This window comes from Carettochelys insculpta, chromosome 21 (genome assembly GCF_033958435.1).
Source record: "Carettochelys insculpta isolate YL-2023 chromosome 21, ASM3395843v1, whole genome shotgun sequence".
NCBI classification, from domain to species: Eukaryota; Metazoa; Chordata; order Testudines; family Carettochelyidae; genus Carettochelys; species Carettochelys insculpta.
This window is the reverse complement of record NC_134157.1, coordinates 14,500,638-14,512,710: the sequence shown is the minus strand read 5'-3', so window position 1 is coordinate 14,512,710 and position 12,073 is coordinate 14,500,638. Positions and strand designations below refer to the sequence as shown.

The 12,073-nt window shown below is 42.5% G+C and overlaps 1 protein-coding gene across 8 annotated transcripts in view; it reads left to right on the top strand.

The window, feature by feature from the left end:
- Positions 1 to 12,073, top strand: part of RAPGEF1 (Rap guanine nucleotide exchange factor 1) — a 138,504-nt gene that overhangs the window by 45,358 nt on the left and 81,073 nt on the right. For all 8 annotated transcript variants that reach the window (XM_075015093.1, XM_075015092.1, XM_075015089.1 and 5 more), the window contains exon 2: positions 9,909 to 10,048. In XM_075015093.1, the coding sequence (XP_074871194.1) occupies positions 9,909 to 10,048 (140 nt within the window). The remainder of the gene's footprint in view (positions 1 to 9,908; positions 10,049 to 12,073) is intronic.

Sequence of the window (12,073 nt, the reverse complement as noted above, 5' to 3'; positions counted from 1 at the left end):
ATGTAAATTGATGTTAGTAAAATCAATTTTATAATGCTTGGTTTTATTAATTCTAATTTGACTATCCTCACCTCCCCATAAAGTCCCTACAAAGTCAACTTATTGATGCCATACTAAATTGCCAAACATTGACTGTTGCAGCAGTGCATTGTGGGAACCTATCCCACGGTTCCCTCAGCCCCATGACACTCTGGGTATTTTTTGATAGTGCAGTATGGGGGAAAAATGCCCTGCAAGTGGTTGTGGGTATGTGATGTCATCTTGCCACATTGCATTGCCCTCATTCCCCTCCTGCAGAAAGCAAACGGCAATTCTTTCAGAGTGAAAGAAGGAAAAGTAGGGAATCACAGACGAAGGAAAACCAAATAGGCTGACTTCAGAAGGTGTAGTGTGCCAGGTAGGGGACTGTCATACTGCCCTGGAATCATCCAGGGGTCTGTCATCTCAACTGGCCCTCAAGCTTCTTTTCCCCCCCCCCCACCCTTGAATCCAGAAACATCCTCCCTGAAAATATTACAGGAACAGAGCACAGCTTGGAGAAAGAGCAGGATAGTAAAGTTGAGGAAAGTGCGGACCATAACTACAGCCAGTTCCTTCAAGCAAGGGAAAAAAGACAATTTGTGGTACAGTATTTTTGGCTTCCCGCTTCATTACACAGACATGTCCAACCACAGTCTGCCAGGCATGTGGAGGGAAGGGTGGGGGGAGTAGGTTGCAGGCCAGTTGGAAGGGGCTCTTCAGCAGGCTGCTCTGGTGGGAGGGCACCCTACAAGGGGTGTCACGGGAGTGCCAGATGTCACAATCTGTGGCAACGACCAGCCCCCCAAAAAATCTTTGCCACATGGGGAGACTTGCCCCTGGCAACAGCCAGCCCCCCAAAATCTTTCCTGCCTTTGAACCCCTCACCACACGCAACCCAGGACATGGTGCTGTCTGGCAGCATGGTCTGCACTGCCCCACAGGCACTTGCTTTTATTGGGTCAGGAGCTAGCCATGTGATGTGGTTGGGCATGAGATAGACCCCGACTGCATGGTTCCTGTGGGGGTGGTGCGGTTGGCCCTGTACAAATGTGAACCACAGAGGAGAAGTTTTCTTGGTCTCTCATACAAGCATGACCATCACAGCCTAGCTGCCATGTGGTGCGATGGTGCAGGGGTTGGCGTCAGAGCTGGGGCGGGGGATCTCAGCCTCTCTTATATCCTTTAGGGAAGAAGCCACCACTCCATGTTGGGGCTATTTTTTCATGGGTAGATGTGATGACCACTCTGATAATAAAGAAGTTTCTTGGCCTCTCAAACAAGCATGACCCCCACAGCCGAACCACCACAGGCTTCCTGGTGCTGAATTCAAGTACGGGTTTCCTGTTACCTAATTCATGCGCACCCGGAGAGCAGTGGAGATGGAAGCAGCCAGGGCAGACAACCGCGGGGCATTATGGGATACTTATGGAGCACCTCTGGAGGCTAATAAAGTCGATTTTAAAGATATAGCATTTCCACACTAGTCTTAATTCAAACTTGACGTTACGCCCAGTCACTTTCAATGGTGTTATAATATCGACTTTAGTGCTCCCCAGAATAGATCTAATGCTATTTGCAGTGAAGACAGTAACCTTGTAAAATCGAGCTGCCTTAAAATGTAGTGTAGGCATAGCCTAAAAGGACAAGTGACCCATTAAGGCTAATGGGCAATAATAACTAAATATAGATAATATTGACACAACCATAAAATTAGCTTTTTTACTTATTATAGTTGGGTCAAGTCCCATATTCCTTTACCTGCTGCCCCTGAGTCTAACCATGCTAAATTGGCGGATTTCTTGTAGTGGTAACAACAGAGGTGGATCTAGAGAAGAGAGGTTCAAGTGGCCTTACTTTTCTAGGAAAGTCTAATATATGGGGCTCCCAACCACCATGTGTGTCATATGACAGTGAATTGCCGTGTCAACTGGACAGGCATTTGTAATGTTGCCTAATTATTTTTTGCTTCCAAAAAATCTTAGGGTATGTCTACACTGGGGGGGCAGTGCGTAGGGTGGGAGGAAGAGCCTTTCCATGCCAGTGAATCTGAGCCTAGCTTAAATGAGGTCTAATGAGTCAGTGTGAAAGTTCTGACTCCTGCAGGAACCTGCTCTCAGAAACTAAGAGAGAGGGTTGGTCTCAGAGCCTGGGCGCCAGATCAAATGGTAACATCTACATGGATATATTTAATCCCTCGCTGCAAGTCCCGTGATCCCATGTCAATTGGCCCAGGCTCCGAGATTGTTGTGGGTTGTTTTTCAGAGCAAGCATATCCACAAACTCCCTATGAGTCAGGTTTTATTTGAAGCCATGCTACTTACTGTTGCCTTCTGCAAGTGATTTGAGCTGTGCCCATTTGTTTAGAAAATAAATCTTTTTCACAGGCACCATTGCATACTTAATGACATAAGTCACCTCTGGGTTTGAAGGACCCATTGCATTGATGGCTGAAACTGTTGGAAATATGGGCAACAACTTCATTATGACATGAGGAGAGTGACCTTCTGTATTTAGCTGGTGGCTTTTAAATATGTCCTTCCAGAAAAGACTTAAGCAGTATAAGCTTGTGGGGACATCTTTATTCTTTAAAAAGTTCTGTGTTTAAGGATCAAGTTTAATCTGAAATCATGACCTTTAGCCTTTTTTAAAGGCTTTGTTATCAGGGCTTTGTTTTTTCTTTTAAAAATACCTAACGTATCATCTACTGTGCTAGATAAGCTGAAGATTTTTAGTTGCAGGTCCCTTCTAATCCAATTTAGTTGTCCTGATGATTGATTTTTTCCACAGTAAGTAGAGGTTTAAAAAAAAAAAATCCCACACCTGTTTTTGAAATATCTGTTCTCTGAAATTCTCTCACCAATCAGACGTCCTAACTTTGCCTTACTCAAACTGTGTGTGAAAGAAGGATAGAGTGGAGGCTGGAAGATCAGTAGTGACTAATCTGTAGAGTGGTATTACTTTCACTTTGACTTTAGGCGAAGTCACATATAGCTGGGTTAAACTGGTGGAATTCACCAGCACCTGAAATGAATGGCAAAAATAAAGCCAAACATTTGAACTCAAGTGGACTGTTGTCATCTTTCCTTTCTAGTGATGTTACAGGACTTTGACTAATATTAAGCAGAATCTAGTTTTGCCACAGCTACATTCAGTGCACAGACTGATTTCTCTCTCTTTTCCTGCACCTCTTAATCCTGTGTAGTTTAAAATCATCAGCCTTTTTGATCACCTGATGTAACATTCTGTTAGCAGACTGGCAAACACTGCAAGTTCGCTCAAGCGGATGGTGCTGCCTTTGTCAACGCACACACGCATTGTTGAAACAGATCAGCCTTCCTATCAACAGGTCCTGTGTGAAGGCATTAAATTAAAAATTTAAAGGGTCGGGATTTGTGAGATGTTTCATTTGCACCTGGCTCCAGGGAGACATAGAGCGCATTGGTATCATGTGAACTTTCTAAGATAGTGTATGTAAGTGGTCAGCACCCAGACACGTGCCGACGTGGGGGAGTCTGGCTTTAAAGTTGCGGTAAGGCCATGACTCAGCAACTGGAGCAAGTTCAAACATAACAGAGCAAGGTTTCTCTTTAATAGGAGCATGGAATTAGCAATGAAAAGGTTGACATTTTAAAACTGCTGGTCAGAAAATGAGATGCATGAATTCACAGCAAAATAGTTTTGTGAGTTTATTTTGTCTGTAAGACATAACCAGCAGCAAAGTATTCAGGCAAATGAAATGTGAACATATGGAAAGCCAGCAGTTCCTTGGGTCAGATACCCTTTGATATGATAGTATTTTTTTCCTCCTCCAGTTGTAATAGTTCCATCTAGTTTTCTTATCCTGACTTCTTTTTTTTCCATTTTCTTTGAAGCCATTTGAATGTGCCATATCAAGAAGCACAGAATACCCACTGCTATAGCCCAGAAGGGGAAGAGAAGTTCAAAAGTTCATTGCTGGTATTCTATTTAAGTGCTGCCTGTAGGTGCTTAATAAGGGTGAATGTAATATCCTAGAGTCATTTAAAATGGATAAAACATCTAACAGATTCTGTGGTACTTCAGGATATAGCTCAAAGAAGAGGTACCAGAGCTCATGTACTTATGTATTACGTGGTTTAATATTATAGATAGGAGAAAAGAATGCAGGAGGACAATGTTTCATCTGCTCACTGCCATGAACATTTCCTTTTCTCCCATGTACATTATCAAATCACTTAATATGCAAGTCCCTGTTTTTTTTCCCAGCTGTTTGCTAGAAAGCCATAGGACGTCAGTTATTTTAGTACCAAAGAGTGTAAAAGTACAAGAATTTTTCAAAGCAGATCAGTTCAATGGTTGCAGATCTAGCGAGTCCTACACAGATGTGCTTTTTTACTTTGGCATTTTTGCAAGCCTTGTCAGCTTACATCCATTTGAGCCAGTGCATTCCTACATGTTTCTAATTAAGCATAATTTCTCGTTACACATATGCAACTCATCATGAAAATGTAGATTGTAGAAATACAACTTGGCCAATATGTCTATTGGAAAAGTGGCAGCACCTAAAAGACAGAAAATGTTTATCATCCTTCAGCGTGTAAATAACTGCAGCTGGATTTATGAGTGTGTGGTGGGGTCCAAGTGTTTTAGTGTAGAATTGGAAATCAAGTTCTGCATTCTGCTTCCAGCTCAGATACTGAGTCCCATTTGTGGTTTCATTGGGCAATGCACTTCACTTGTCATATGCCTATGCTGAATGACATGGGGTTAAAATAGGTATTTGAAGATTAATTAGGTAAAGTGCTTTGAACGTAAAAGGTGATATTGTAAGTGGTTTTGAACGTAAAAGGTGATATTGTAAGTGGTAAGTAAAATGTTAAATGTGAAAGAGTGTTTGGGGTTGGTTTGTGAGTCATTCACTTACATGTAAATGCAGCAAAATCTTGTAAGCAGGTGAGTGAGGAAAAATGCTCATTGTAGACAGAAACACAAGGTAGGAAATAAGTTTCTTAGTTTACTATCTTCAATTGGGTACCCGAAGGACCCCTTAGATACTAAATATCATCAGTCTCAAGGTAACAACTGCTGGTTTAACTCACTTAAATATGACTCTTGCCTCTCAATGGTAGAGGAGCCAAAGCTTTATTCTGTTGCCGTTACTATTCTTTCCCCTCTAGATTAATTATTCTAATTGCATTGTTTGCCTGTAAATTTAAAAGCCTTTGATCTGTGCCGTCTCCTGCCACATGTGAATGGGGGTGTAAAACCTGGGCATGCTGTGCGAATTAGATATCACTGGTGTCTTTGCAAAAGTAGAGAACAAAAGCATTCTTTAGGCTGCTAGGAATTGCTGCCCACAGTGACCTCGAGCACTCTGGGCGGCCCTCCAGCATTTGAGTTGGGAGACCCCCGTGGCTATAGAGCAATGACGTAAATTGTTGCTAAGTCAGGATCCCAGCTGCTGTGAGTGATATTTCAGGTTGATTTGCTGCATGTCTGGGTTTGTCTGCAAGGGCTGGGGATCATTGGATATTCCCTGGTGGGTTAAAAAACAGGATTTAAAAAACAGCTGGTGGTATGGGATACACTTTGAAAAACACCTATTTGGAGAACAGTTCTACCAACCTTCTGTGCACAAACAGATTTTTCCTTTTCTTCAGTACATTTCCCCTTTCTCCACAGAGGAACACAGTCAGTTGTCATGTGTCTTTGTTTTAAACAGGTGCTGTTCTCATTCCAGAGCCAACTTCCAATCTAAAGTTCTGACCTGCTGTTAGCATCCTAATTGTTTCCACAGCAACCTGTTTTGATGACGTAAAATACTGCAGCAAGGCAAATTAAGTATTTTTAAAAATATGCAGCTTTTTATGAAACTAAATGAATTAATAAAATATTTTCCCACAGGCCTTATCTTTACATACTTAAAATGTTTATAGGTGTAACTCAGAGGATGTAATGAGAAAACATCCAATTCTTTGTTAATGGTATGCATGGAACCCAGCCACAGCTAGCCTGTTAGAAGTAACTGGACTGAGTAATGAATAGCTTGCACTACACATGGTCTCGTGAACAGAAATGTACTGGAGGATGGAATCACCCGAAACATTGAAAACCTGGTTTCCAACTTTCCTGGCCACTGTAGAATTCTTACAAGGCATAATTGTATGTTACAATTTTGTTTACGTACTACCAAACTGATCTCTGACATCGCTGGTGGTGTTCCTGGCATGGACTTGTCTATTGCATTGAACCAGACTTGATTTATGAGGTTCTCACATGTTGCTTCTTACTGGTTGAGGGCTGGGTAAATGGGGATTTCCTTTTTATTTGGTGCTTTACTTTATTGCTTAATATGGATAAATGAATATAACAGGTGGTACCTTCCATGTTATGAATATGGCTAACTAAACATTCTGCTTGTATTGTAAACTTATTTATTGTCGCTTGAGTGCTCTTATTCCCTCCTCCCCACCAAAAAAGCATACCAACAACTTGTTTAACTGTTGGGTGGGGAGCGAGAGGTGTAATTTGACCTGTCAAAAATCAGTTTTTCAAAATTTACTTTTACTTGAAACATTCTTCTCCTATGGGAACAATAGATAGTTATTTGTAGCTTCTAAAAGGTCTCAACCCTGACGGTATTTTCTGAAGTTATGAGTTACTGACTGTAAACTCTACTTGGAAGGGTGAATCTGCAGTTTGATTGATTGAATTTATTTGCTCACATTGCTGTACCTTTTTCCTTTTCTTCCTTCCACTGTTGATTGAGTTAATTGGTGTATGAAAATGAAGATAGAAAATTGAAAGATGTTTGTATGCACCATTCAGTGGTGCATTGAACATATTTAAATCCTTATAACTTGGGCTCAAGTTTTTAAATTTAATTGATAGATATTACTACTACTAAACCCTTGTACTCCATGTGGAACATAGGTTATCTACAAGTCTCCACTTCACTCTGTCTTGGGACAAAACTTCTAGCTAGCTCCTGGAGTTACCCTAGTTGTTGTCTTTCAGTCTCAGTAGACCTTCTTCACATTATCCAAGGTCTTCCTCTGTTGTGTTTTCCTTGTGGGTACCATGTGAGAGCTTGATGGACTATGGTGGTTTTCTGAGAGTGTGGCCTAGCCATCCCCACTTTCTTCTCTTGATGTTAATTGGTTCTTGTTCCGCTCTGTTCCAAAGCTCCTCATTTGTGACAAAGTCTTGTCATTTGAGGTGAAGGATATACCTCAGGAATCTGTTTATGAATGTCTGTAACTTGTGATTTGAAGACTCTTTGGTATGCCAGGTCTCGCTTCCATACAAGAGCGCACTCTTCACATTTGTGTTGAAGATGCACAGTTGTGTCTTCGAAGACGTGATTTGTTAATTCCATATGGATCGGAAAGTCTTGAATACAGCTGTTGCTTTCCCTATCCTGGCATTGATATCCTTATCTGTTCTGCTATCTATGCCCATAATACTCTGCAAGTAGGTAAACTGCTCCACATCTTCCAGGTCATCCCCTCCCAGTATAATGGTTGTGGTGTTGAACTGGTTGTTCCTCATAGTCTTGGTCTTTCCCTTGTTAATGCTCAGTCCAGTCACCAAGGCAGTTTTCATGGAACAAATTTGGGACTGATGATATCATCAGCAACTGTGGGCTCAGCGCCCATTGGTGTCTGATGCCACTCTCACTATGTCCTTCCATCTGTCCAGTGTGGAGTGGCTTAGTTTCCGTAGACTAGCTTCGCACTAATCTGCTATGTCATCTACCCATTCTCTGTGGGGTCTGCCTCTTCTAGTTGAACCGTCCATTATGCCAAATACCAGAGTCTTGATTTTTCATTTGTCGTTCATTCGGCAAATGTGCCCAAATAGTTGTAAATCCCGTTGTATAACCTTCTGCAGTAGGTTCTCTTTTTTGGCTGTATCTTCCTATATAATTCTTCATTGGTGACCTTCTGCATCCATCCTATTCTCAGGATCTTTCTATAACAACTTTTCTTGAGCACCAACATTCTTCTCTTCGAATTGATTGATATTAAGCAACTGAAGAAATGATTTGATTGTCAGAAGTGCCGATCCGCCCCTGAAAATACTGAGAACTTAGTGGACTCAGTGTACCTTTATTTAAACTGATCAGTCTGGATTTGGATGCCTGTACTAAGTTAAGTACGTACGTTTGAAAAATAGAGCCTTAGTTTTAAAAAGATCCTGTTATGATCTGATGCTAAATTTTACTGTTCGCCATTTATGCTGTGTTATTTTTCGCAGCTTTATGAATTTGGACAAGGAGCATAGACAGGTCAGCTTCTTGCTTTTTTCCCATATTTGGTCTGGTCAGTTTCAATTTCAGGTTCTCCTGTACTAACAAGCATGGAATGTTTAGGTTGCATACAATGCAAGAGAACGTGTGTCTGTATGTTGGGATGACCCAGTTTCTACTATGTTTCTTCCGATTAATTTGATTGAAATATTTTTCTTGGTCTGAGGTTTTACAAAAGCTTATTTCTACAGAGCGTGTATTTTTGGCCTAATAGTGTCTCTACAGTGCTTTGTGGAGTAGCATGTTCGTGTTCAGATTTAAGTACTGACAGGTGGCAGCTACTAGACATCCAGTCACCCTGCTTGAATAGGTGGTAACCAGTAACCACAGAGCATCAGATAACAGGGTGCCTGTAAAGTTATGACATGGTGCCTTATTACTTGGGAGTTTTTGCTCCAGTGAAGGTGGAAACAGAAAAGATTGAAATCTGCCTTCCTGGTTGTAGTTAGTAATGGCTTAAAGGGGAAGGTAGCAAGCGTAGGTTTTTTCCCATGTTGTGGTTTGTGTTCTCTGAGTATAGAGGCAGTGCTAGTGCAGCTATGTGGTATTTAGCTGCTGAGTGCTAGATTTGACTCAGCAGCCTAGAAGATACAGCATTGTGGGAAGCCTGTGGGAAACGTCGCTATTATTCATTACGGCCTGTGCAGTCAATTCCCAGATAGGCCAAAAGGATAAGAGAAGGTTCAAGAGAACTGTTTACTTTTATCAATAATATACTTAAAGGCAAGTTCACTGTTTGCTGTCTGAGTTGTCTGGCTCACTGAAAGAGCAACTCATGCTTTTGCCTATTAAAATGCCAGCTTGCTCTTTGCCAGAAAGGCTGCTTATAAGCTCTGTTCTATTTAGCAGCAGAGTTAAACAATATCTCAATAGAAACGCTGAATGGCAATATCATAAATCTTTGAGCCTTCCATTTTTCAGTCTCTCACAAACCTGAAAAAAAAGGTGATCTCCATAATGAAAAATGTATCCTCACGTGGAAATTACTGAGCCCTCTAATTAAAATGCTTTAGGGTGCTCTCATCTCAAAGGAATGCACTCCTTGTATTCTAATGGTCCACCTTACGCAGATGCCATGGTTTTGAACTGAAAAGCTGTGGAGAGATCAAAGTCCAGATTTTTGGGCAAACTGCGTACACATACAACCATTCAATGGCCATGTGTCCTAGGGGATACACAAATGAACTAGAATTCAAGTGACCTTGGGGAAGTCACTTCCTGTGTTGCATTTTCCCTGCCTGTAAAATAGGGGCAATGATATCGCCGTTTTTTTGCAGAGCACTTTGAGCTCTGCTGATTAAAACACTGTATAAAAAGTAGGTATTATTCTTACTCTAGTCCTCATGTAGTAGAGAAAAAGCAATTCCATTACCTTTTCCTCTGCATTTTAGCATAGCTGCGTCTGGGATGAAACCTAGAACGATGATGATTATTACACTGGGAAATGTAAATAGAATTCATACTGCCCTATATAAATTTATCAGCCCTGCTTTGTATTTCACAGTCTGCTTTTTCTAGGTGATTTTGTAGTATGCCATGCCAGTCCCCACGAAATCTACTCCAGCCTAATAGTGCATCTGTGTGTGCTTCTTTCCAGATTCCCAGCGCTCCCATCTGTCCTCTTTCACCATGAAGTTGATGGACAAGTTTCATTCACCAAAAATAAAGCGAACACCATCCAAGAAAGGAAAACAGGTTGATCTGACTGTGAAAACACCAGAGAAGCCAGTGAACAAAGTAAGCATCTGAATGCCACTATCTTGGTTTAGCACAGTCTTGCCAGTCCCTGCTTGTGAATAGTCTGTACTGTAACTATACTGAAATTTGTTGCTCTGTCAATGTTGCTTTCAGTTCATGGAACTGTGTTTCCTTCAGATAAGTTTGCAGTTTCCTAAGGTACTCTTGAGAGTTCCTTACCAGAGAAGCCATATAAATGGTCCTTTGTAGGCGGTGTATTGTACCAGAGACCAGGTCAGTTGACACACGTAACTTTCCTTTTGAGATCCTGATGATTTTCTTCAGAAGCATTGAAATTGCTTAGTATGGAATGTAGTTCCTGGCCTGACCTTCCATCCCCGCACACGCATGTCCTGTAGTTACACTTATAACTTCTAAATCACTGCCTGACTTCAGGGTGTGTTCCAGTAAAATGCAAGCACATCCTTGAAGCCAGTCCAAAGATGTCCTCAGTCTCTGGTGACCTCAAGAGAGTGGGTGTCAAACAGATGTAATCCAACAGCTGCTGACTTTCAGCTCACCCTTCCTCAAACCTAAACTCATTATTTCAAACCTTATAAGGGTGCCTCTCTTTCTGAGGGCAATAGCCAGTTGGCTACCAAAGTGTTGTCTCCACCCCATTCTGACCTGGTTGAGCAAACAGAAGAATGTAGATCTAGTACTGCTGAGATATCTAGATTTCAGGTGTAAAATTTTTTTTCAGTATTAAGAACAACTGGGGTTCATGGGGTAACTTGCTGTTGAGAAGCCAATCCAATGATACCGTACGAACTTTATAAGCTTGTGTGGTTTATTCCTAGTAAGATACAGTAAGATTTGTACAATAGGGTTGAGTGGTGTCTAAAATGAGATAAGGTAATTGTATTGTACTCTGCAGCATTACGTGAAGGACTTGGACTTTCATTTTCTGGACTGGAGTTTGAAGTGGACACAGGATGTCTCCAGCTTGGGAAGATGTCTCATGTTGTGCTAAAGCAGGGATTCATTTTGCACTGCAGACCCCTTCTGACAATACAAATTACTGCATGACTAAAGCACAGCTTCCCATTAAGCCCCATGACTGGGCTGGAGGCTGCAGCAGGGAGAAATCATATGTCTTCCCAAGCCCCAGAGCTGCTGTTGCCAGTGGGAGAGGGGAGGCACTCCTCCCTGTCAGCTCCAGTCAGGGAAAGGAGCACCGTCCATACCATCCCCAGTGCAGAGCTGTCTCAGGGCAGCTCTGTGCTATGGCTGGCAGGGAAGCTGCTAATGCAGCAGATACATTTCTGTGCTCAAGACCCTCACCCCCAAGCCCCAGGACATCTTCTGGCCACTTTCAAGGTGCAGCATGATGCCCTAGGACAGGCAGGCACCAGATAGCTTCCTGAGCACTGCTGTACAGGCAAGCCTGAGCCTCAACCCTCTAACCCTTCCACCTGCCCCCACCTGGAGGCACTTCTAGTACCCCAAGCCCCTCGTCCCTGACCTCACACCAAAGACTGCACCAAGGCCAGTATATCCTCCTGCACTCCAGCCCTGAGTCCCTTGTTCACCTCAAGCCCCTCATCTCCAATTCCATCCCGGGGCCTGCAACCACAGCCAGAGCCTTTGTACCTTAACCCTCTATTCCAACACTGTATTCAACATCATCGCTATCCCAGAGCCCTCACATGCTTTTGCCCTGGGCCTGAGCCACCTTCCATACTCAGAAACTCTTGGCCCCACTCCCACCCCATGAATTTCATAATGTGCATCAATATGAAGGTGATGTGTTGCACATCATCTCTGCATTGATGCATACAGCAAAGTTCATTCCTCTCAGGATGGGCAAAAAATTGAGGGAACACTGCTGCATGACTCCAGAAGTGGGGGCCCCAAAGTTCCAACCTCACCACCCTGGACAGGGAATCTCTGACCTGAGCCCTGCCATCCATAGCTGAAGCCCACAGGCAGAGGGACTTGGGCTTCAACTTCAGCCCCAGGCCTCAGCAGGTTTAGTGTGCCAATTAAATCAAGGTCGTGTCTAGAGTTCCCTCTAATTTTTTC